The sequence below is a fragment of the Aptenodytes patagonicus genome, chromosome W (assembly GCF_965638725.1).
Source record: "Aptenodytes patagonicus chromosome W, bAptPat1.pri.cur, whole genome shotgun sequence".
In the NCBI taxonomy this organism is placed as follows: domain Eukaryota; kingdom Metazoa; phylum Chordata; class Aves; order Sphenisciformes; family Spheniscidae; genus Aptenodytes; species Aptenodytes patagonicus.
Window position 1 is genome coordinate 11,028,313 of NC_134981.1, and position 24,531 is coordinate 11,052,843.

Sequence of the window (24,531 nt, forward strand, 5' to 3'; positions counted from 1 at the left end):
AAAGGAAAGAGGTCAAGTTCTTGCTTAAGGTTGGTTTTTTTTGAGTTGCCCCCTTATGTTTGTGGAATAGTAATGTACTATAAAATAGTAATTCTGTGGTTTTACCAAGTCTAGTCTTCTACAGATTTAAAAGTATTCTCTATTTGGGGGGAAGACAGTTCATGGCAGAACTGAGCCTTGAAAACCCTTAGTTTCTGCATATTGAGAATTTTAAGTTATCCATAGCTATTTCATAGATGTTAACTAAATAAAAAGTTTAAACATCCTTATTTTAGTGAATATTTAATACTAGTATAAGTTTCCATAGCTATGTCTGAACTCATACATGAAGTTTACAGTCCCAAAATTGTGACCCATGGCCAAGATTCAGTTTTCCGATGGATTTTGTTCACAATGGATGTCTCTAAAATCCATGCTGCCTACACGGTTAACTATGGGGAAACTAGAGCAAGGATGGGTGTTGTAGGAATTATGCGGATGCCACTTAGACCATGGTAGGAATTTTGCAGATGCCACCTCAACAGGGCTCGTCCCTAGGTTCCACTTTAATAAAAGAATCAGAGTTCCTTCTTCTACTGTGTTTAATATGCAATAGTAGTTACAGCTCAAGCTGGGTGCCTCTGAAGAGGAACCCCACCTGTCGATTATTACTGGATTTTATAGTCTCTATAGGTCGCTTGATTTCCTGATGGCACTTCTGCTCATCCAATCCTGTTTGTGGAGTCTGGGTCTTTTCTTCTGATTTGCTCTCGCAGCCTCCAGGCACCCTTTTTGTCTGTGTCTTGAAATATTTCCTTATCTTTTGTTACAGAATATCCTGTAGTTAAAATTTTACTTACACTTCCTTACCTACCGGTTACATTTCCATAGATAAAAACCAAGGTTGAAGCCTTAGGCCATATGAATTGTACTTTGTTTACTTTAGTCACTAGTGCTAAACTCTGGCACAAATTAGTCTCTCACTACATTGGGGATTACTCTTCAGAACTTTTCAAGCTGCTACTAATGGCACAGGTAACTAATGGCTGTTTTTTAATTAACATCTACTGTTCTCTCAGTGAAAACGGGTGTTATTTTAAAACAGTGAAATAGAGCAATATCACAGTGCTATTGCAGATGAAGAGCTGTAAATCTAGAAAAATCTTCACACTCAGTTTCTTTCTCTCTCTGTAGTGGAAGACAAAGCAGAAATACTCCTACAGGTTGATGAATCGTAAAGTATCAAAAATGAACTGACCTTACCGGTAAGCAAGGATTTCTTAATATAAATTTTCATGACTGCTTCAAAGATGCAATTTATAGGAGCATACATGGATGGGTTGACTAACAAGCAAAAAATGTTACATTTCATCCTTAGCCAGGCACTATGTGTCAGAGGACGTGTATTATGAAAATTTCCACCACTGTACATTTAGAGCTATTTCTGGAAAGACATACTTCAGCATGCCTGAAAGGATTTTGCCCTCAACATCACTTTAAGAATATCATCATTTGGTAACCCAAGCTTAGGAAGCTCAGAAAGATACTGCAGAAGAAGGTGCTTCTTTCCCTTTTTTTGCTTTCTAGTCTCAAGTTTGAAAATGGCTGGTTTACCAACTTAACTGAGCAGTGAATTATTTATGGACATAACTGTTAATAAGCCACTGTAGTAGAGAACATGTAACGTTTTTGTGTTTAGTTTTGGTTTGCAGTGACTATTAGTTTTAAGTCCTTAACTTGCACAAACCTAGTATTGTAGAACACTACTAATTTTTGAGGGTGATGTAATAAGATCATCTGTATTGCATAATATTATATCAGTTAAGTGCTCTATGGCAGGAATTAATGCAGAGTCCAAAACTTGGAAGAGTTTCTAACTTTGTAGCTTTCATATAACATTATAGAGGTAAACCAATGAATGTTGCTTGGGAAATGTCATTATGCAATATTTTACTTGTACTTTCAGTTCATGCACAATCATAGTGTTAATCTTTCTTGAAGCCAGCATGTATTGCCTGTTTGTCCAACACAATACTAACAGAGAACTATTTTGATTTGGTAAACTTGTGGATGTAAAGCATATTTTATAAATTAACATTCTATATGTTTTTAGGTAACTACGCTTCATGCTGCATTAGAGCAAGAAAGATCCAAAGTGAAACTATTGCAGGCAGAATTAATAAAATATCAGGTATTCTTATTTTCTGTAGATGTAAGTTTATCTGTTTTTCAAGATGGTCTCAGTTACATCAAGTAATGTGCTTTGAACTGACCTGTTAGCTCTATTTTTTTCAGGTTTAAAAAAAAAATCTGTAGTGGTTCATATTGTAGGGAAAAAACAGTAGCAAAACTAAAGCACAGTTTTGGCAAGTAGAACTTTGCCCATTTTGTGCTTTGAAACTTCTTGAAGTACGCTGATAAATAAACAGCAAAAGCAACAAATTCCTTTCATACTCTAACTGTGTGTACCTAGACTAACTTAGACTTCACGTATTTTTTTGCCGCATGTTTTTTCACGTATTCTATATCTTGTTTCTGTATATAGTCAAGTCTTTGTAGGAGATTCAGAGCAAATTCTGTTGAAATGTGAGTGATAAGATCAGTGTCTTGCTGATTGTGCATATGCTGTTTTGTTCAACTTGGCCGCGAATGCATCTCATGTTAGTGAATTTCAGTTAACTTTCATATAAATAGTATGCTGCTTAAACTTCTGAGGACTTAGAGTGTAATTATTTCATTCCATTTCAGCGAAGCCACCGAGGCGAAGGGCTCCGGAGCGGAGGATCGCGCCAGGGGACCCTTCCTAAAGCGGCAAAACCCGCGAAGGCAAAAGCGCAGGGAGTGAGAGGGTGCCCCAGCCCGCCCCCGTGCCGGAGGAGGGAGCTCCTGACGAGCGGCAGCTCTGACTCAGCGTGGGCGGGGACAGGAGGGACAGCGGCCAAACCCCCTCACATACAAGAGCAGCCCCCAGGGAGCGCGAGCGACCTGGAGCGCGGCGTGTTTGCACAGGGAAGGCGAGCGGGCCAAGGCGCAGCCCCCCTCCTGGCTCTAGAGGCCAACTCAACTAGTAGTCGTCGCCCTCCCAGAAGAGGACCTAGCTATGGTTTCCACTCGGCCGAAAGTCATCGCCAGAAGGAATGTGGTGACCCAGACAGAGCCCTCACACAAGCATACAGCTGTCCAGGTCTCTGGCTGCAGGGAGTGCCTGAGCCTGTCACTTGTACTGGGGGGCAGCAGAGGCAACACCTGTGCACAGTGTGACCAGGTGGATGATCTCAGCCTGGTGGCAGAGCTGAAGGAGGAAGTGGAAAGGTTAAGGAGTATCTGGGAGTGTGAGAGGGAGATGATAGATTGGTGGAGCCACACCCTACCATCCCTGAGGCAAAGGCAGCAGATGGAGGCTCCACAAGAAGCAGAGGATCCCCTGCCCTCTTGCCACCAGGCAGAAGGAGGGGACCCAAGCGACGGTGGGGGGAATGGAAACAGGTCCCTGCTCAGGGTGCCAGGCGATGCCCTGCCTGGCCTCCCTCACCTTCCTGGTTGCCATTACAGAACAGATATGGGGCCCTGGAACTTGAGGGCCAGGCAAATGAGGATGTAGAGGAAGGTCTATCCAGGGGGTTGCCTAGGGTGAGGCAGTCAGCCCCAAGCATTATGACTGCCTCTGCTAAGAAAAAAAGGAGGGTAATTGTCGTAGGCGATTCCCTTCTGAGGGGAACAGAGGGCCCAATATGCTGACCGGACCCATCCCACAGGGAAGTCTGCTGCCTCCCTGAGGCCCGGGTCAGAGACATTACTAGGAAACTCCCTGGTCTGGTACGGCCTTCTGACCGCTACCTGCTATTGGTTATACAGGCTGGCAGTGATGAGGTTCCAGAGAGAAGTCCAGAAGCGATCAAAAGGGACTTCAGGGCACTGGGGCGACTGGTTAAAGGATCGGGAGCACAGGCAGTGTTTTCCTCAATCCCTACAGTGGCAGGGAAAGATACTGAAAGGAACAGGAAAACACACCTGATCAACACGTGGCTCAGGGGCTGGTGCCATCGGAGGAATTTTGGCTTTTTTGATCATGGGGAGGTTTACACGGCACCGGGCCTGCTGGTGACAGATGGAGTTCAGCTGTCTCACAGGGGGAAAAGGATTCTCGCCCATGAATTGGCAGGGCTCATTGAGAGGGCTTTAAACTAGGTTCGAAGGGGGAAGGGGATAAAACCAGACTCACTAGAGATGAGCTTAGTGGTGGCATGCCAATGCTGGGGGCGAAATTGATAGCCCAGCTCAAGTGCATCTGCACCAATGCACGCAGCATGGGCAGCAAACAGGAGGAGCTGGAAGCCGTTGTGCAGCGGGATAGCTATGACTTAGTCACCATCACAGAAACACGGTGGGGTGACTCTCACGATTGGAGTGCTGCAATGGATGGCTATAAACTCTTCAGAAGGGACAGGCGAGGAAGGAGAGGCGGTGGGGTGGCTCTGTATGTTAGGGAGTGTTTCGATTGTCTAGAGCTCAACGATTGTGATGATGATGATACGGTTGAGTGTTTATGGCTAAGGATGAGGGGGAAGGCCAACGAGGCAGATATCCTGCTGGGAGTCTGTTATAGACCACGCAACCAGGATGAAGAGGCGGATAAAGCGTTCTACAAGCGGCTGGCACAAGTCTCTCAATCGCTAGCCCTTGTTCTCGTGGGGGACTTCAACTTCCCGGACGTCTGCTGGAAATACAACACGGCAGAGAGGAAGCAGTCTAGGAGGTTCCTGAAGTGTGTGGAAGACAACCTCCTGACGCAGCTGGTAAGTGAGCCTACCAGGGGAGGTGCCTCGCTCGACCTGCTGTTTACAAACAGAGAAGGACTGGTGGGAGATGTGGTGGTCGGAGGCCGTCTTGGGCTTAGCGACCATGAAATGGTGGAATTCTCGATTCTCGGTGAAGTAAGGAGGGGGGCCAGCAAAACCACAACCATGGACTTCCGGAGGGTGGACTTTGGCCTGTTCAGGACGCTGGTTGAGAGAGTCCCTTGGGAGATGGTCCTGAAGGGCAAAGGGGTCCAGGAAGGCTGGACGATCTTCAAGAAGGAAGTCTTAAAGGCACAGGAGCAGGCTGTCCCTGTATGCCGTAAGAAGAACGGGCAGGGAAGACGACCGGCCTGGCTGAACGGGGAGCTCTTGCTGGGACTCAGGAAAAAAAGGAGAGTTTACCACTTGTGGAAGAAGGGGCAGGCGACTCAAGAAGAGCACAGGGATCTTGTTAGGTCGTGCAGAGAGGAAATGAGAAAGGCAAAAGCCCAGCTAGAATACAATCTGGCTGCTGTCGTTAGAGACAACAAAAAATGTTTTTAAAAATATATTAATGACAAGAAGAGAGCCAAGGAGAATCTCCATCCTTTATTGGATGCGGGGGGGAACATTGTCACTGAGGATGAGGAAAAGGCTGAGGTACTTTGCCTCAGTCTTTAACAGGCAGACCAGTTAACCTCAGGGTACTCAGCCCCCTGAGCGGGATGTAATAGTGTAATTATATGTAGGACATCAACACTTTAATATTGTAAAACCCATAATAACATTTTTAATGTATTTACTTGGAACTTCAGAGTACTGAAGTCACCTGACTATATCCGAAAATAAATTTAAAACTTCCATATGCAGTTTAAGGAACTATTTGTCACTGTCTCTTTTTAAGATTTAAAATCTTCAAACTACCGCCCCTAGCGCGCAAGCGCGCCGCAGGCGAACCCACGCCCGGGGAGACAGCTCCCCCTTTCTAGTAACTTCCCCGGTTCGGGGCGTCATCAGTGCGCGTCGCGGGTGAGCTGGGTTTTTTCTGTCCGCCGCTTTGGGAGCGAGGTCGCGGCGCGGAGGACTCGCCTGGAACCGTGCGGTTGGAGTGAGTCAGGCTCCACCCGCTATGTCGGAGGGCGCGGAGAGCTCTGCGGGGGCCCACAGCTCCTCTGAGTCCTCCGCTCAGGGCTTCGCTGCTGCCGAGCCGCGGATCATTAAAATCACGGTGAAGACTCCCAAGGAGAAGGAAGAGTTCGCTGTGCCCGAGACCAGCAGCATCCAGCAGGTGAGGCTGTGGGGGTGGTGGGTGAGGAGCGCAGCCAGGCGGTTTCCGCCTCCCACGCTGGAGGGTGAGGGCCCTTCGCGATGACAAAGCAGCTTCTGCTTATCCGAGCTGTTCTCGGCGCTGTTGGGCGAGTATCGGGGCTGGCCCGGCCTTGTGGAGGGCCGCTGCTAACTGAGGTTATCGGGAGTGGTGAAGAAACCTTCTGCGTCGTCTCCTTCACGGCTCCTCCCTGTTGCGATGCTGAGAGCCGGCCCGGGAGGTGGACGTAGCTTGTTTCGTAATTCTGAGTTGCCCTGCCAAGCTGACTCAGTCTGGCAGTAGGAGGCTCGCTGGCTAACTAGTATAACTGTAGAAAAACATATGCAGTCACCTACGTGGCAGTGCTATAGTACCAATAATTATCTTTATCTAAAACTGGCTTTAGAAACAGCGAGTAGGCTATGGCAAAGATCTCTTAATTTTAGAAAAGCCACGTCTTTAGACCGTATAAAACTTACACTACAAATAAAACACAGCTGCTGTTGTGCTTCAGTGTACTAGTGTCTGATAACTCTGAATTGTTAGGGTCTTTGTTCTAAGTTTTTATGAAAGTTAGTATCTCATTGTGCCTTTTGGTTCAAGAGAGACAGTGGCACCTACTGAATCATTGACGCTGTTTCCTGCAGCACTTCAGTTTTTTGGAGGCCTTCTATGTGAGTATTTACCAGGACTTAATTTGTTTAGATTAGGAGGCTACAAATCATAGGAAAGGTGTGGTCAAAGCATAAGGTAGTCTATAAAGTCAGTCTGTCCTACTTGTGAAGGATGTAGATATTGCTATGCTAAAATACTTAAAAAGGTGAAGTTCCCTGAAGGAGATTCAGAGCTTACTTCACTTTCTATAAAATTTCTCTGAAATTCAATGTATACAACTTGACATCATGTTATTTTTTTGTGCAGTTGGTAACTGCAAACCTCACCAAAAAAACCCGGTTACATATGTAAGAGTGCAACTGATATATAGAAATGGAGCTTTAAATCATTAGTTGCTGATGAGTCAGAAGACACGTGTTGTTTTCAGAGGGGAAATGCAAAATGAGTTAAAAAGCTCTGAGTGATCTTCTAGCTAGGGTGCTGGCTCTATACATTTTACAGACTCTTGCGCCACCTAGTTGTAAAATTCTTTGTAGTTGCGTTTTGTTTTTTATAAAACATGCTGGTTCTAATTTAAGGATCACATTTGTCCTGAAAAGCAGTTTGATTGCAATAATATTGGGGACTTCAGGAATTATAAACAAACTCATTTAAGATGTGAATTTGTAATATATCTAACTTTACAAACATGATTTTAAATGTGAGTCCCAATGGAAATATCAGGTTTTTCTAGTAGACGGGTGTCTTAAAAACTGAAATAGTTATACAAGCTAACAAACCCATAAATTTTTAGTGAAAACAATCATAAAAACTTAGGTTATTAATAGAACATATTGCTTTAAAATGACTTCATCGTCTATAGATATCTTAAACTTTAAATATTGTCTTGGTATCCCTTTGAGGTGATATTAACAGATTAGATTTGCAGTTGAATCTTCCTGTGAAGTAAGACTGCTGCTGCCCCTGTGGGTCTGCCATTTGCTTTGATTCCTGGACAAAGTTACAGCTAGCACAAAAAAAAAAAAATGCAAGACTGTAGTGTGATTAGTATTGGCTGTTTTTCTTAAACTGTCAAAATAAGTTGTCAATAATAAGCATTATATAGTGTAATAACAATATATTAGCATAATAACAATAGATGTGATATTTCTAGAGCCAGCCCTGAAAATAGGTTAGCCTCAAATAAACAAATTGAGCATCTGTTCAAATGCATCTGGGATCAGCAAGTGGGTTGTTCTGTTGGTATAAGCAAGTCAGCAATGTCTGCCCTATTGGGGGGGGAGGCCTAAACTCGTACAACTGAATAGCTTTTAGTTTGCTGTGTGTTCCTGTAGTTAATATTATGACTTAGTGACTTGTTTTTGTTTACAGTCACTTCAGAATACAGCTAAAACAAAACCCTAAGACTTTTAGATAAATATTTTGGGTTATTGGGGCTAAATTTAGGGCTACACAAAGTGTATTTTATGTTGCTCCATTGATGTAAGTCAGGTTTGCAACTGTTCAAAGTTGAGGAAGATTTTCCTATGTTAGAAGACTTCAGTAACATAGGGTTTGTTATTGCTGATCCATATGCCTATGAACAGGCAGTATGTAGGTTAGAATGGAAAATAACCCTCAAGTACCAAACTGCTCTGAGAGGTCAGTTGATTGTAAGTGCCACCCATCTGTCTTTATTTTCCACGGAACTTATTTGATTATGCTGAGCACAGCTTGGCTCAGTATTAGGACAAGGATTATTTGCTTTCTTGACTTGGTATGATACTGAACTTGCAGGCCCATACACTGCTCTGCTCTGTACAAAGACTTCTATTCATGGTAGGTAAAGATGAATACCTATAAGCCTGCTGATTTGAAATCCCAATACACAGGAGACTTTAGCTCAGTTAGCTCTGTTTGTCTTTCATTTTTTTCCCCTTTGTTTTATTTTGTGGATTCTGTGGGCTTGACTTAACAGTGTGTTTTGGTAAAAATATACACAGAGAGAGTGAGCAGTCATGTTACAGACTGCTCATGCATTACTGTCTCTTCTTAGTGAATGACTTGAATTCTTTGAGTGATGAAGTGTTGGAACCGGTTATATTAAAAGCAATTTTACTTTCTTCATTTAGTCTACCCTGTAGGCATTCTTGGAATGCCAACGTAGCAATGTTGGCAAAGTTCAAGATGTTATTGTAATTGATTCAGAGTTACTATCCACCAGCATGCATGCAGACTTTAAGATATCAAATTATGCATTTTGTAAACACTGTAACTCTTAGAGAATAACATAAATTGCTTTATATTTTTAATTATTAGGCTAACAGAGTTTGGATATAGCAAATGTGCGCTATTAATTATAAAAGCCTGCAGTTCTTGCAGATAATTATTGTCAATCCTATGATTATCTGAAAATTTCGGGGTAATGTCTGTTTGAAAAAGTTAGTGAAATCAAGTTTAGTTCATATAACCATAGAAAACAGTTTAAATTATTTTTTCTCTATTTTTATTTAACGTCAACCTTTCTTCAGTGAGGAATAGTTTTTAGTAGTAATGATTATTATTATCAGCATGTAGTATATTTTTAAACTAATTATATACCTGAAAACTGTGCTTTCTCTACTACACAGTTATAAATAAACTCACCTACTGAACTATATGTGTAAATGTATACGTTGTGTTGGGACTCTGTTCATTGACAAGTGGAGATCTGGTTAGAGTTGTATTCTCTGTTTAAAATTTGAATAAATATTATTGTTGAAACTTTAAATCCATAAATCCAGTGTTTCAGATTTGTGCCTGGTTTTTACAATCACAAGTTGGCCATGTTTGGCATATAAAGATCATGTGTACATGTTAAGGGGAGCATTGGGTGATTTGATAGTGGAACATCTTTCCTAACTTCTGTATGCTTTTAATATTTCTTAAAATGTTTTATGAAATAAAGACAGCTTAATTTCAGTTCTTTTAACATAACCAGTTCTGTCTTCCCTGTAGTCCAGGGATTACTGAACAGTATGACCAAAAGAGGTTGGAACTAATATAGTCCAATCTGTTCTTCTTTTTCAGTATTATGATTTAGCTTTCTGTCGGCACTAAAGGAACTTGAGTGCATGAATTGTTTAGCACCAAAGTTAAAGCATTGGTTTTTTTCACTATCTTATGTCTCAGTGCACTGAAGCACATCATTGATACACCTGTGTGACTGTTTATGGAGTCATCCTTGTAATATGCTCTGATTATTCACATTTCTTTGAAATAAAGAAACCCTGTTTGAATAACTATTCAGCACTTAAGTAATTTTATTTTTCTTAGTCTGGAAACTATTAAAAGTGATCTAGAACAATGGTAATTTGCTGTTTGATAGCATAGAAACCTTTAGAAGAAAATATATTGACTTCCCTGATGGTTGACTTAGATGTATCTTGAAAATATCAGTTATCTAACCAAGGTACTTGGCAAATGTTTTCTGACTGGCAGGTATAATAAAATATGAATACCTATTTAAATAATACTCTAAAGTCTCTTCTTCGCAGATGCTTTTTATCCAGAATGAGTTTCATTTTGATGTTTCAGTATAAGGGTAGGTGTGGTGGGTTAACCTTGGCTGGTTGCCGGATGCTCAACAAGCCACTCTATAACTCCCACTCCTCAACTGGACAGGAGAGAGAAAATATAACAAAAGGCTTATGGGTTGAGATAAGGACAGGGAGATCACTCAGCAATTACCATCACAGGCAAAACAGACTCGACTTGGGGAAATTAATTTATTACCAATCAAATTGGAGTAGGATAATGAGAAATAAAATAAAAATCTAAAAACACCTTCCCCCCACCCCTCCCTTCTTCCCAGGCTCAACTTCACTCCCAAATTGTCTACCCCCCCCCCGAGCGGCCCTGGGGAATGGGGGTTGCAGTCAGTTCATCGCACGTTGTCTCTGTCGCTCCTTCCTCCTCATGCTCTTCCCATACTTCAGCGTGGAGTCCCTCCCACAGGAGACAGTCCTTCACAAACTGCTCCAGCATGGGTCCTTTCCACAGGGTGCAGTCCTTCAGGAACAGACTGATCCAGCATGAACACCCCGCAGGGCCACAAGTCTTGCCAGAAGACCTACTCTAGCATGGGCTCATCTCCACAGGGCCACAGGTCCTGCCAGGAGCCTGCTCCAGCGCGGGCTCTCCATGGGGTCACAGCCTCCTTCAGGCACGTCCACCTGCTCCGGTGTGGGGTCCTCCACAGGCTGCAGGGTGGATATCTGCTCCACCGTGGACATTCATGGGCTGTAGGGGGACAACCTGCTTCACCATGGTCTTCTCCATGGGCTGCAGGAGAATCTCTGCTCCAGCCCCTAGTGCACCTCCTCCCCCTCCTTCTTCACTGACCTTGGTGTCTGCAGAGTTGTTTCTCTCACATATTCTTGCTCCTCTCTTCCAGCTGCTGTTGCACAGTGGTTTTTACCCTTTCTTAAGTAGTTATCACAGAGGCGCTACCACTGTTGCTGATTGGCTCAGCTTTGGCCAGCAGCGGGTTTGTCTTGGAGCTGGCTGGAACTGGCTCTGTCGGACATGGGGGAAGCTTCTGGCATCTTCTCACAGCAGCCACCCCTGCAGCCCCCCCCCCCGCTACCAAAACCTTGCCACACAAACCCAATACAGTAGGTTATCAAAACACAGCTCTGCTGCAAGAATCATTATTTACACATAATCCTTTTTATATCCCTTTCCAATCTAAGTGAATTGTTTCAGATCAGACTTGCTCTGTTTCTATCTGTAGTTTGTGAAGTGCTTTTACAGAGAAAGGAAGTGTTGCTAATCCTTCCTCCTAAGTCAAAGTAGAGAGGATTGGAGTGGTTTGTTGAAGGTTGTCTGGAAGGAATAGAACTGGCTAGAACATAAGTCCTCTTTCCGCTAGATAGCACTACCTCAGTTTTCTCTTCTGGACTACTAGCTTTGTAAACTCATCAAGAATTGGAATTTGTTTCTTGAAATAACTTTTTTATAGGTTTGGTTTGATTGTGGAGATCTGAGGAAACAATTTGGTTGCGTAACTAGCATGCATAATTGGCAAGGGCTAACTTCTAGGTACAGGAAGATAGTAACTCTGATAAGTCATGAAAGACTGAAAAGGCTTCTATAGAAGCTTTCTAGCTACGCTTCATCTGCTGTAAACCATAGGCAGTGTCAGAAGTCCTATCCTGTGTTCAAAACAGTTTGGTTTGGGAAGAGTCAGCAATTTTGTTGCTTTTTTTATTGTCATCTAGATAATATTTTCAAAGCAGTCACAGTTTTAGGAGCCTGTTTTACATTGGTTTTCAGTGGGAGTTGGATGTTTAATTCCTTGAGGCCTCTTTAGGACTGTTAATGTAATTATCTTTTTTTTTTTTAAAAAAATGTGTCTTATTAAACCAAGGTTGAGAGGGATTGGGAAAGTGTATCTCATTTTTGTTTTCTTTCACAGCACTTTGTCATGTGAATGGGCATTAATGCTACTGTAGTTGCTGCTTTTGATGGCATACTTTGAGTCAGCAAAAAGCTTTTGAATCATTATATGGCGGTAACATATCAAGAGATGACAATTTGGGTTTTAAGATTTTCTACTTTACCTAGGATAACTTTTTTTGTTTGTTTGTTTTTTAATGGGACCTTCCTGGGCCAACTTATCAGATGTTAATAAGATAATGTTAACTAACTGGAAGGCATGTCCTATGAGGGAGGGGCTAAGGACTCTGGGCTTGTCTAGTTTGGAGAAAAGGAGGCTGAGGGGCAACCTCATTGCGCTCTACAGCTTCCTGAGGAGGGGAAGTGGAGGGGGAGGTGCTGATCTCTTCTCCCTGGTATCCAGTGACAGGACGCACGGGAATGGCTCAAAGCTGCGTCAGGGGAGGTTCAGACTGGACATTAGGAAACACTTCTTTACCGAGAGGGTGGTCAAACACTGGAACAGGCTTCCTAGAGAGGTGGTCGATGCCCCATGCCTGTCAGTGTTTAAGAGGCATTTGGACAATGCCCTTAATAACATGCTTTAACTCTTGGTCATCCCTGAAGTGGTCAGGCAGTTGGACTAGATGATTGTTGTAGGTCCCTTCCAATGAACTATTCTGTTCTAATGTTTAAAATATGGATCTGCTCTGCAAAGTGACTGTACAGAAGTGTCTCCTTTTTAGTCAGCTGTTCTACTTCATGTGTATACTAAGGCATTGGCTTTGTTCAGTGACAAAATGTTTACTAGAATTAGCTCAGCTACGAGTGCAAGTTGGATTCTCTTTGCTTTCCCCCTGAACTGTGCATCAACAGACTGCATCACCTATGCATGTCAAAAACCTTCAGAGACAATCAAGTTGAGCAGGTGTAATAAGTTCTAACTTGACTTGTGGAGCCTGTTCTCTTCTGTTACTGTGGAACAAAAGAGCAGAGTTCTGTTGTTAAGAGTACTGGGTTTTAAGATCATGTGAATTTGAGGATATTTGGTATGGAAGTCATTGAGAGTGTAAACAAGAAGTGGTAGAGTGCTGCTAAAAACATTCTCAGGGTAAAAAAACCTATACTGTTCCTGTCCCTAAAAAAAAAAAAAAAAAACCCAAAACAAAAAAACAACCAACCCCCCCCCCCAAAAAAAAAAAGGGGGGGGGGGAAGAGTTCTTAATAGAAAGAGGTTAACTTAAGGTGAAATGGTAATGCAGGCAAGGCACTTCAAGAGTAGCTTCAGATCTGCTCTAATTCATGTCAAATTGACAAGTTTTTATGCTTTTAGGAGGCTGTGACCTTGAATTAATTCACTGTAGTTAATGCTTTTTTTTTTTTCCCTCTCTTAGGGAAACTAGGCTTCTGTCCATCTACATGATAATCTTGTGTTTCTGTCTTAATGCCCCTGTGTTTTCTTCCCACTGATGCCCCTAATTATTATGTCTAAAATTGATATCGCTTTTTACATTATTATTGTATTCAGTTACTAGAGCAGTACAATCAACTAGTTTCTGTGAACATGTTAGGTGCTAGGTATGGAGAAACATTACTTTTCTACAACTTCAAGCCCTTTTTTATGTCTGGATAAAACTGAACACATTTGATATTGTAATGGCTAGTACTATTGCATTGAAGTCAAGCTTGAATTTTTGAACAGTAAAACAAATTGGCTAAAACTATTGTTTGTAGTATCTACATATTAATAAAAAGGGAAGAGTTAGTGCAGTAGGAGAATTAGATGGAAATGTTCATCATTCCCAGCCAGCTGGCAAGACTTTGAACTTTTCCTGCTTCTGGTTTCCCTAAGTGCCAAACTATTATAAAGCATTATCTCTAATTTACTGATAGTGTTATCTAGTTCAGTTGTACAAATTGAAGATTTAACTACTCCAAAAATTCTTCTATTACAGCTGCCTTAATATGTATGAATTCCCATTGTTGTCTCCTTTCCCTTCCTCCATTTGCTGTCAATTGCATATGTTTAATTTGAGACACTGAGATGATGCATACTGAATTGATGCTTAAAGTTCCGTTTAGGGTAAAGAAAATTGAGCTAGTTGTCTTCGCTGCTCACATTTAACAGTTTCCAGAGTTTATGCTGTTTCCATTACCATGGCACTGAATTACCTCATTCCCTGAACTCTTTGTTGCCAGTAAGAGTGGTGGAGTCCTATGAAAGCTACACAGATAAGACCTGTGGGAATAAGAATACAATTGCTAGTCATTACTCTTGTCCTTTCACTATTTGAATTTAAAGAAAATTTTTTTTTTTTTTTTTTTTTGCCATTTGCTATGGGGGAATGGTCTTGCAGTTTAGTTATGGTTAACAGTGAGAGATGAAGAATAATGAAGAGGAATCTTTGCCCGCAGAGGATGGTAAAAAGTCCTCTCTTCTACCCTCCTCAACTTTATTTTTCAGTACAACCAGTAGCGATTTGTGTCGAACTTCAGCCTAGGGCTAATCTTCTTCCAGTATTGGCAGAGATTGGGTGATGCTGAAGACTGAATTGTATTAATCTTTTGATATTTTCTTTTTTCAGAAGCAACATGAGATATTGACAATTTAAAACAAAAAAACCCACACTTGTATTGAAAATAGTTTTCAGGATTCTTTTGGACAGATACATAAATGGTTCTCTAACCTCTGTTTCAGCAAAAAGTAAAGTGTGCTGTAGATATGCTAATCTGTTATTGATGGTATCTTTGTTAACAGTAATCAGGAGACTAATTTGCAAAATATCTTAGATGGTAACCTAGGTTTTGTATGGTCTTCTGTTGTGAATGAAAAATCAAACAGAAGGGCTGGTTCTGTTCATACCTTCTCATTCAGAAGTCTTGAGGTGGTACTGAATGCAAATGATGCTGATGAAGAGACCTGATGCTTTTTTTGCAGCTCTGTTGGGCTTTTAATATAGATATGCTTCAGTTAGACAAAAGTGTGGCTCGATATTCATAATAGTCATCTTATGCTAGCTGGAAAGAGATCCCTTGCACATGTGGATCATCCATGTTAATTATTGTAGGAGTTCTTTTGTGGTCCTGGTACACAGGCTGTTGTATTCATTTCTTACTGTAGTGCTGTTTTTACAGATCATTTAATTACCATGGCTGCATGTTAGTAGAGAAAGGGAAGCGTATATGCTTTGATACCTGCATACTGGCAATATTAGATATTGCGTGGTTAAGCTCTGTAAGTGTCTTGTTTCCTTAACAGCATGGATAAATAGCTGCCTCTAAAAATGTGTAACAAGGTTTAGGATAAAGTAAACAATGTTGATTATACTACTGCATCAGCATTCTGAAGACAACTAAGTTGTGGAATTCACTGTAACAACATATTGTGGAAAATACATGGTAAATGAGTTTGGATAAATGTCACTACTCTCTGGTCTGGCACAGTATGGTAGTTCTTTATTCTTATGCATTTACTTTGTAACAAATTATGAGGATTTCTGCTGGTTTTATGTTGCAATGGAATGTGTATTTGTACTGGTTTTGGCTGGGATAGAGTTAAATTTCTTCATAGTAGCTTGTATGTGACTATGTTTTGGATTTGTGATGAAAACAGTGTTGATAACACAGGGATGTTTTAGCTGTTGCTGAGCAGTGCTTACACTGTGTCAAGGCCTTTTCTGCTTCTCATACTTCTTCACAAGAAGTTGGGAGGGGACACAGCTGGGACAGCTGACCCCAGCTGACCAAAGGGATATTCCATACCATATGACATGCTCAGCAATAAAAGCTGTGGGGAGGAAGGGGGGGATGTTCGGAGTGATGGCGTTTGTCTTCCCAAGTAACCATTACGCGTGATGAAGCCCTGCTTTCCTAGAGATGGCCGAACACCTGCCTGCCGATGGGAAGGAGTGAATGAATTCCTTATTTTGCTTTGCTTGCATGTGTGGGTTTTGCTTTGCCTATTAAACTGTCTTTATCTCAACCCACGAGTTTTCTCACTTTTACCCTTCCGATTCTCTCTCCCATCCTACTGAGGGGGAGTGAGCGAGTGGCTGTGTGGGGCTTAGCTGCTGGCTGGGATTAAACCATGACAGTATTCTTAAGAATAATTAACCAGAAAAATGCAGAGTGGGAAGCAACTGCCTACATTAGACCCTTTTCTGCAGAGGAATTGAGGTTATAGCTGTTAAATGAGTCAACACTGTTAAACTGATATTTTCCCATATGGATTTTTCTAACTTATAAATGGGAATATAGCTTGCAAGATGTGGAATTTATCCTTTTGTTCTAAGTATGGGTAAGAATTCATATAGAATATTGTGGCTGGTTTTGAGCCCTACACTTACAGAAAGATATGGTTGGATTTGAAAATCCAGAGAGTGGTAGGAATGATTAGATTAGAAAACACAACCCTCAAGGAAAGATTAGCTGTACTGCAACCCTTTATTCTGAGGAGAACAATCTGTTTGCCATGTCCATGGTGGACAGGACAACGAAGAATAGGATAGTGAAGCACTGAAATAGATTTCTTAGAAGAAAGCTATGGAGTCTCTATCACTGGGGACCTCTGAGAACAGGATGGATAAACATATCTGTATTGGGTTTGTGTGGCAAGGTTTTGGTAGCGGGAGGGGGGCTGCAGGGGTGGCTTCTGTGAGAAGATGCCAGAAGCTTCCCACAAGTCCGATAGAGCCAGTGCCAGCCGGCTCCAAGACGGACCCACCGGTGGCCAAAGCTGAGCCAATCACCAACGGTGGTAGTGCCTCTGTGATAACATATTTAAGAAAGGGTAAAAACCGCTGTGCAACAGCAGCTGGAAGAGAGAGGAGTGAGAATACGTGAAACAACTCTGCAGACACCAAGGTCAGTGAAGAAGGAGGGGGAGGAGGTGCTCCAGGTGCTGAAGCAGGGAATCCCCTGCAGCCCATGGAGAAGACCATGGTGAGGCAGATTGTCCCCCTGCAGCCCATGGAGGTTAACGGTGGAGCAGATATCCACCTGCAGGCCGTGGAGGACCCCATGTCAGGGCAGATGGATGTGCCTGAAGGAAGCTGTGACCCTGTGGAGAGCCTGTGCTGGAGCAGGTTTTCTGGCAGGACCTGTGGCCCTGCAGGGGACCCACTCTGGAGCAGTCTGTTCCTGAAGGACTGCACCCCGTGGAAAGGACCCATGCTGGAGCAGTTCGTGAAGAACTGCAGCCTGTGGGAAGGACCCACGTTGGAGCAGTTTGTGAAGGACTGTCTCCTGTGGGAGGGACCCCACGCTGGAGCAGGGGAAGAGTGTGAGGAGGAAGGAGCGACAGAGACAACGTGTGATGAACTGACTGCAACCCACATTCCCCATCCCCCTGTGCCGCTCGGGGGGAGGAGGTAGAAGAGTTGGGAGTGAAATTGAGCCCAGGAAGAAGGGAGGGGTGGGGGGAAGGTGTTTTTTAGATTTGGTTTTATTTCTCATTATCCTACTCTGATTTGATTGGCAATAAATTAAATTAGCCCATGTCGAATCTGTTTTGCCCGTGATGGTAATTGCTGATTGATCTCCCTGTCCTTATCTTGACCCATGAGCCTTTTGTCATATTTTCTCTCTTCCTGTGTCCAGCTGAGGAGGGGGAGTGAGAGAGCGGCTTTGGTGGGTACCTGGTGGCTAGCCAAGGTCAACCCACCACAATGTCTGAATAATTTAGGTAAGTAATCCGCTTCAGGCAGGAACGGATTAAATGGTTTCCTAGAATGCTTGCAAGTCTAAATATTACCAGTATAAAGGTTGACTTAAAAGATGTTTCTCGAAGAACTGGAACCAACTCTGTGTGAGCAGACTTCTAACTGACCAAATGCTACCTGCTACCCAGGCACAGATATTTCTTAGCTCTGTTGTGTCTCAGGCTCGTTTTTTGGGGATCTGTTTTATCTCTTCCTATACTATAAACCTTTTCAATTAGGGACTCGCCTTCAGAGTATAATACAGTGGGGTTTTCATTTTTTTTTAGCCCTGCCTCTTAAAATATAATTATTTAATAATAAGTCATTGCAAGATTAATATTTGGGGTTCCTGTATGAGAGTTCACTAAGATGTTTGGAATAGCATTCTTTTAAAAATCAAGTTGACCGTGCTACTTGAAAAATGTTAAATATTGTGAACTTCTGGAGGGCTTCCGAACTGCCTAAGATCCTTTCAGAAACATTTAGTCTACTGACTAGTCATGTTGAATAAATTGATTTGGTTTTCTTATATTTGCCTTTTTACATTTTGTGAACTAATTGCTTTTTCTGTGAGGGTACTTTTCTATAGAATAATGAATCTCAGTCAGAAGTCAGTCAAAGCATAACGTGGTTGTTATTGGTTAGGAAGGCAGGAAGAAATAGAATTGCTTTTCCAGGTTCAGTTCTTTTAATGAAGGTATGATTTCATGGTCAGCTGAAACATATGGCTATTCACCATGCCCTGGGCTGGAAGCACATTTCATGTAGTTGTCATGAGTTGGATGAGAGAGCAGAGCCACCTAAGAAATAATTTTTGACTGCATGGAAAGGATTGCTGGTTTTGACATGTGAAAGGTAGCAGTAATATGTCCAAGAAGAAAGGATACTGTTCCTTTCAGTGCCTGCACAAATGTGGACTAAATTAATATAACGTGTTGTTGCATCCTCAGCATGTCAGCAATGGATGGTTTCAATGGCATGTGTATTTATTGCGTCATGGGTACGTGCCTGACTGAAATGACAGTATAGTCTTTAAGTGGAAGCCAATTTTTGTTATTGCCAGCTATATAGTTAGTGATCTAGATATGAAACACTTGACTTTAATTGTACAGAAAAAGAATGACTTGATTTCCCATCTTCCTTTGGATAAAAAGAAAGTTGAGAGAACTTAGTGAAGTGTTTCTAGGTTGTATAAAGCAAAACATATTGTGCAAGTGGATTAATATAATGTGAGCAAAATAGTTCTTCCTTAAATTATTAAAAAATTAATAGTTCAGTATTCAATTACATAACTATATAATATTAACTTCTGTTTAGTTCAAGGAAGAAATCTCTAAGCATTTCAAGTCCCACACTGATCAGCTTGTCTTGATATTTGCTGGAAAAATTTTAAAAGATCAAGATACTTTGATTCAGCATGGGATTCACGATGGACTCACTGTTCACTTGGTCATCAAAACGCAAAACAGGTAACCTGACTGATTGAGCAATCTTCTTTTTACCTCTAAGTAGTAAAAATATTCTTAATTCCTAGTGTGATAGCTTTCTGTTGGGCAAACCTAGGTTTGACTAAAATGCATTCAAAAGCAGTACAAATACTCCTGCTATTGAACAAGAGAAGCAACCCAAATTCTGTAAGGTTGTGTCCCTAGATATCATACATACACCTTTTGAAAGTTAATGTTATCTTCTAAACTGAGCCATTACTATTAAATCACTTGAATCAGCTCCTTAGTTACAGTTGGTGCAGAATAACAGTTTGAAGATAATCTGAACAGTCCTTTTCACTGCTTGGTAGCACCCATGCTTATGCCCTTGCAGTAGACAGGTGTGGTGAGCATATGAGTTGGGCAAGCAGCCTTTAGTGCTTGTGCTACTTTATGATGGCATTAACTTTGTGTAACTACATTGTTACCATGCTCTTACAGTCTTAAAGAATATTGAAATTCTGATATTAGTCTTGTGATGAAATAAGACTTTAACTTAATTTGATGTTCAATGGGGCATCCTACTAAAGGTGTGGTATGGAATAAATCCTGTATTATAGATCTTGCTAGCCTTCTCTTCTTTAAGCCCTGGATATGGAATTAGTACTATTTGAGGGGGTAGGAGTACATCAGGGTTCCTAAAGCAAGGTAAGGACTGAGGAAGCAATTCATTGACAGGCATCCCAGGGATAGGATGAAAAGGTGCTAACGGTTGCAGTGATGCCCATCCATTTTCTTAATGTTAGAAACTACTGTTCTGAAGAAGTGATGAGATTATAGATGTCTGAGAATCACAGTATGGTTGAGGTTGGAAGGGACCGCTGGAGGTCCTCTGGTCCAACACCCCTGCTCAAACAGGGCCACCTAGAGCTGGCTGCCCAGGACCATGTCCAGATGGCTTTTGACTATCTCCAAGGAGGGAGACTCCACAACCTCCCTGGGCAACCTGTTCCAGCACTCGGTCACCCTCACAGTAAAAAAGTCTTTCCTTATGATCAGACAAGAACATCCTGTGTTTCAGTTTGTGTCAGTTGTCTCTGGTCCTGTCACTGGGCACCGCTGACAAGAGCCTGGCTCCATCTTCTTTGCACCCTCCCTTCAGGTATTTATATACACTGATGAGATCTCCCCTGAGCCTTCTCTTCTCCAGGCTAAACAGTCCCAGCTCTCTCAGCCTTTCCTCATAGGAGAGATGCTCCAGTCCTTTCATCATCTTTGTGGCCCTTCGTTGGACTCCCTCCAGTATGTCCATGTCTGTCTTGTACTGGGTAGCCCAGAACTAGACACAGGACTCCAGGTGTGGCCCCACCAGGAGGCTGAGTAGAGGGGAAGGATCACCTCCCTTGACCTGCTGGCAACACTCCTCCTATAATGCAGCCCAGGATACCATTAGCCGCCTTTGCTGCAAGGGCGCATTGCTGGCTCATGTTCAACCTGGTGTCCACCAGGACCCCCAGGGCCTTTTCTGCCAAGCTGCTTTCCAGCTGGGTGGCCCCCATCATATACTGGTGCATGGGGATCGTTCCTTCCCAGGTGCAGGACTTTTCACCACTTCCCCTTGTTGAAATGCATGAGGTTCTTGTCAGCCCATTTCTGCAGCCTGTCGAGGTCCCTCTGGATGGCAGCATGACCTTCTGGCATATCAGCTACTCCTCCCAGTTCTGAGTCATCAGCAAGCTTGCTGAGGGTATATTCTGCCCCATCATCCAGATCATTAATGAAGATGTTAAACAGGACTGGACCCAGTATTGACCCCGGGGTACACTGCTAGCTCCTGGCCTCCAACTAGACTTTGTTCCACTGATCACCACCCTCTGGATCTGGCCACTCAGCCAGTTTTCCATTCTCCTCATCCAGCCCCTACCTCATCAGCTTCTCTATGAGGATGCTATGGGAGACACTGTCAAAAGCCTTCCTGAAGTCTAGTTAGACAATATCCACTGCTCTCCCCTCATCTACAGGGCCAGTCATTTTGTCATAGAAGGTTATCAAGTTGGTCAAGCATGACTTCTGTGGGAAAATAATGGAAGATTGGCAAGGAGGATTGTAAACACGCTCAGGTGACTTGCAGCTGGGGTGTCGAAAAACACATATATCATACTAATTGTTGTTTAGCCTTGTGTGTTTGACAAGTAGAACATCTGTGTTTAGGTAACATAGGCCTGTGATAGACTTAGAGGCACCCTATCGCACATGCTTGAGATTCCTGCCCTGCTGTGGGAAAGATCAAAGCACAGTGGTAAACTACGTCTGCGCGAATCCCTGAAATACAGGCAAAAACAGCAGGTTCGGTGATCCTCTAGCATGGACCGAGATCTGCGGTGCCTGCATCCCCGCTTGTGTGCCTCTGCCCGGGTGCTGCTTCGGGGATCCCCCAGTTGGCGAGGTAACGAAAATAAATTTACTCTTTGCATTTCATCTGTGGTTTTGTGGTTGTTCCTGCGTCCTGCCTGTGCCGGCTCACAAAACTTTCCCTTGGTGAATCCATGCTGACTACTCCTGATGGCCGCCTTGTCCTTCATGTGCCTGGAAATGGTTTCCAGGATTAGCTGCTCCATCACCTTTGAAGGGATCGAGGTGAGGCTGGCCGGCCTGTAGTTTCCTGGATCCTCCTCCTTGCCCTTCTTGAAGAGAGGAGTGACATTTGCTTTCCTCCAGTCTTCGGACACTTCTCCCAGTCTCCATGATCGATCAAAGATTATCAAGAGTGGCCTTGCAATGACATAGAATCATAGAATCATTGAGGTTGGAAAAGACCTCTAAGATCATCGAGTCCAACCGTCAACCCAACACCACCAGGCCCACTAAACCATGGCCCTAAGCGCCTCATCTACACGTCTTTTAAATACCTCCAGGGATGGGGACTCCACCACTTCCCTGGGCAGCCTGTTCCAATGTTTCACCACTCTTTCAGTAAAGAAATTTTTCCTTACATCCAATCTAAACCTCCCCTGCCGCAACTTGAGGCCATTTCCTCTCGTCCTATCGCTTGTTACTTCGGAGAAAAGACCAACACCCACCTCGCTACAACCTCCTTTCAGGTAGTTGTAGAGAGCGATGAGGTCTCCCCTCAGCCTCCTTTTCTCCAGGCTGAACAGTCCCAGTTCCCTCAGCCGCTCCTCATAAGACTTGTTCTCCAGACCCCTCACCAGCCTCGTTGCCCTTCTCTGGACACGCTCCAGCACCTCAACGTCCTTCTTGTAGTGAGGGGCCCAAAACTGAACACAGTATTCGAGGTGCGGCCTCACCAGGGCCGAGTACAGGGGCACAATCACTTCCCTACTCCTACTGGCCACACTATTTCTGATACAGGCCAGGATGCCATTGGCCTTCTTGGCCGCCTGGGCACACTGCCGGCTCATGTTCAGCCGGCTGTCGACCAACACCCCCAGGTCCTTTTCCGCCAGGCAGCTTTCCAGCCACTCTTCCCCAAGCCTGTAGCGCTGCATGGGGTTGTTGTGGCCGAAGTGCAGGACCCGGCACTTGGCCTTGTTGAACCTCATCCAGTTGGCCTGGGCCCATCCATCCAGCCTGTCCAGGTCCCTCTGCAGAGCCTTCCTACCCTCGAGCAGATCAACACTCCCACCCAACTTGGTGTCGTCTGCAAACTTACTGAGGGTGCACTCAATCCCCTCATCCAGATCATCAATAAAGATATTAAACAAGACCGGCCCCAGTACTGAGCCCTGGGGAACACCGCTCGTGACCGGCCGCCAACTGGATGTGACTCCATTCACCACAACTCTCTGGGCCCGGCCGTCCAGCCAGTTTTTGACCCAGCGCAGAGTCCACCTGTCTAAGCCGTGAGCCGCCAGCTTCTCAAGGAGAATGCTGTGGGAGACAGTGTCAAAGGCCTTGCTGAAGTCCAGGTAGACCACATCCACAGCCTTTCCCTCATCCACTAGGCGGGTCACCTGGTCATAGAAGGAGATCAGGTTGGTCAAGCAGGACCTGCCTCTCATGAACCCGTGCTGGCTGGGCCGGATCCCCTGGTTGTCCCGCTCATGCCTTGTGAGCGCCCTCAAGATGAGCCGCTCCATAATCTTCCCCGGCACCGAGGTCAGGCTGACAGGCCTGTAGTTCCCCGGATCCTCCTTCCGGCCCTTCTTGTGGATGGGCGTCACATTGGCAAGCCTCCAGTCGTCCGGGACCTCCCCCGTTAACCAGGACTGCTGATAAATGATGGAGAGCGGCTTGGCGAGCACCTCCGCCAGCTCCCTCAGCACTCTCGGGTGGATCCCATCCGGCCCCATAGACTTGTGAGTGTCCAGGTGGCATAGCAGGTCATTGACTGCTTCCTCCTGGATTACGGGGGGTTCATCCTGCTCGCCGTCCCCGTCTTCCAGCTCGGGGGGCCGAGTACCCTGAGGATAACTGGTCTGCCTGTTAAAGACTGAGGCAAAGAAGGCATTGAGTACCTCAGCCTTTTCCTCATCCTCAGTGACAATGTTCCCCCTTGCATCCAATAAAGGATGGAGATTCTCCTTGGCTCTCTTCTTGTCATTAATATATTTGTAAAAACTTTTTTTGTTGTCTTTAACGACAGCGGCCAGATTGCGTTCTAGCTGGGCTTTTGCCTTTCTCATTTCCTCTCTGCACGACCTAACGAGATCCCTGTACTCTTCTTGAGTCGCCTGCCCCTTCTTCCACAAGCGGTAAACTCTCCTTTTTTTCCTGAGTCCCAGCAAGAGCTCCCCGTTCAGCCAGGCCGGTCGTCTTCCCCGCCCATTCTTCTTACGGCGTACAGGGACAGCCTGCTCCTGCGCCTTTAAGACTTCCTTCTTGAAGATCGTCCAGCCTTCCTGGACCCCTTTGCCCTTCAGGACCGTCTCCCACGGGACTCTCTCAACCAGCGTCCTGAACAGGCCAAAGTCCGCCCTCCGGAAGTCCATGGTTGCAGTTTTGCTGCCCCCCCTCCTTACTTCACCAAGAAGCGAGAATTCTATCATTTCATGGTCGCTAAGCCCAAGACGGCCTCCGACCACCACATCTCCCACCAGTCCTTCTCTGTTTGTAAGCAGCAGGTCGAGCGAGGCACCTCCCCTGGTAGGCTCACTCACCAGCTGTGTCAGGAAGTTGTCTTCCACACACTCCAGGAACCTCCTAGACTGCTTCCTCTCTGCCGTGTTGTATTTCCAGCAGACATCCGGGAAGTTGAAGTCCCCCACGAGAACAAGGGCTAGCGATTGAGAGACTTCTGCCAGCCGCTTATAGAACGCTTCATCCGCCCCTTCATCCTGGTTGGGTGGTCTATAACAGACTCCCAGCAG

The 24,531-nt window shown here is 44.1% G+C and overlaps 1 protein-coding gene across 2 annotated transcripts in view; it reads left to right on the forward strand.

The window, feature by feature from the left end:
- Positions 1–5,781: 5,781 nt before the first annotated feature.
- The window catches only part of LOC143171975 (ubiquilin-1-like), a 34,304-nt gene continuing 15,554 nt past the window's right edge, over positions 5,782–24,531 (forward strand). For both annotated transcript variants that reach the window (XM_076361158.1, XM_076361159.1), the window contains exons 1-2: positions 5,782–6,045; positions 19,092–19,243. In XM_076361158.1, coding sequence (XP_076217273.1) covers positions 5,887–6,045; positions 19,092–19,243 — 311 coding nt within the window. In that variant the 5' untranslated portion in view covers positions 5,782–5,886. The remainder of the gene's footprint in view (positions 6,046–19,091; positions 19,244–24,531) is intronic.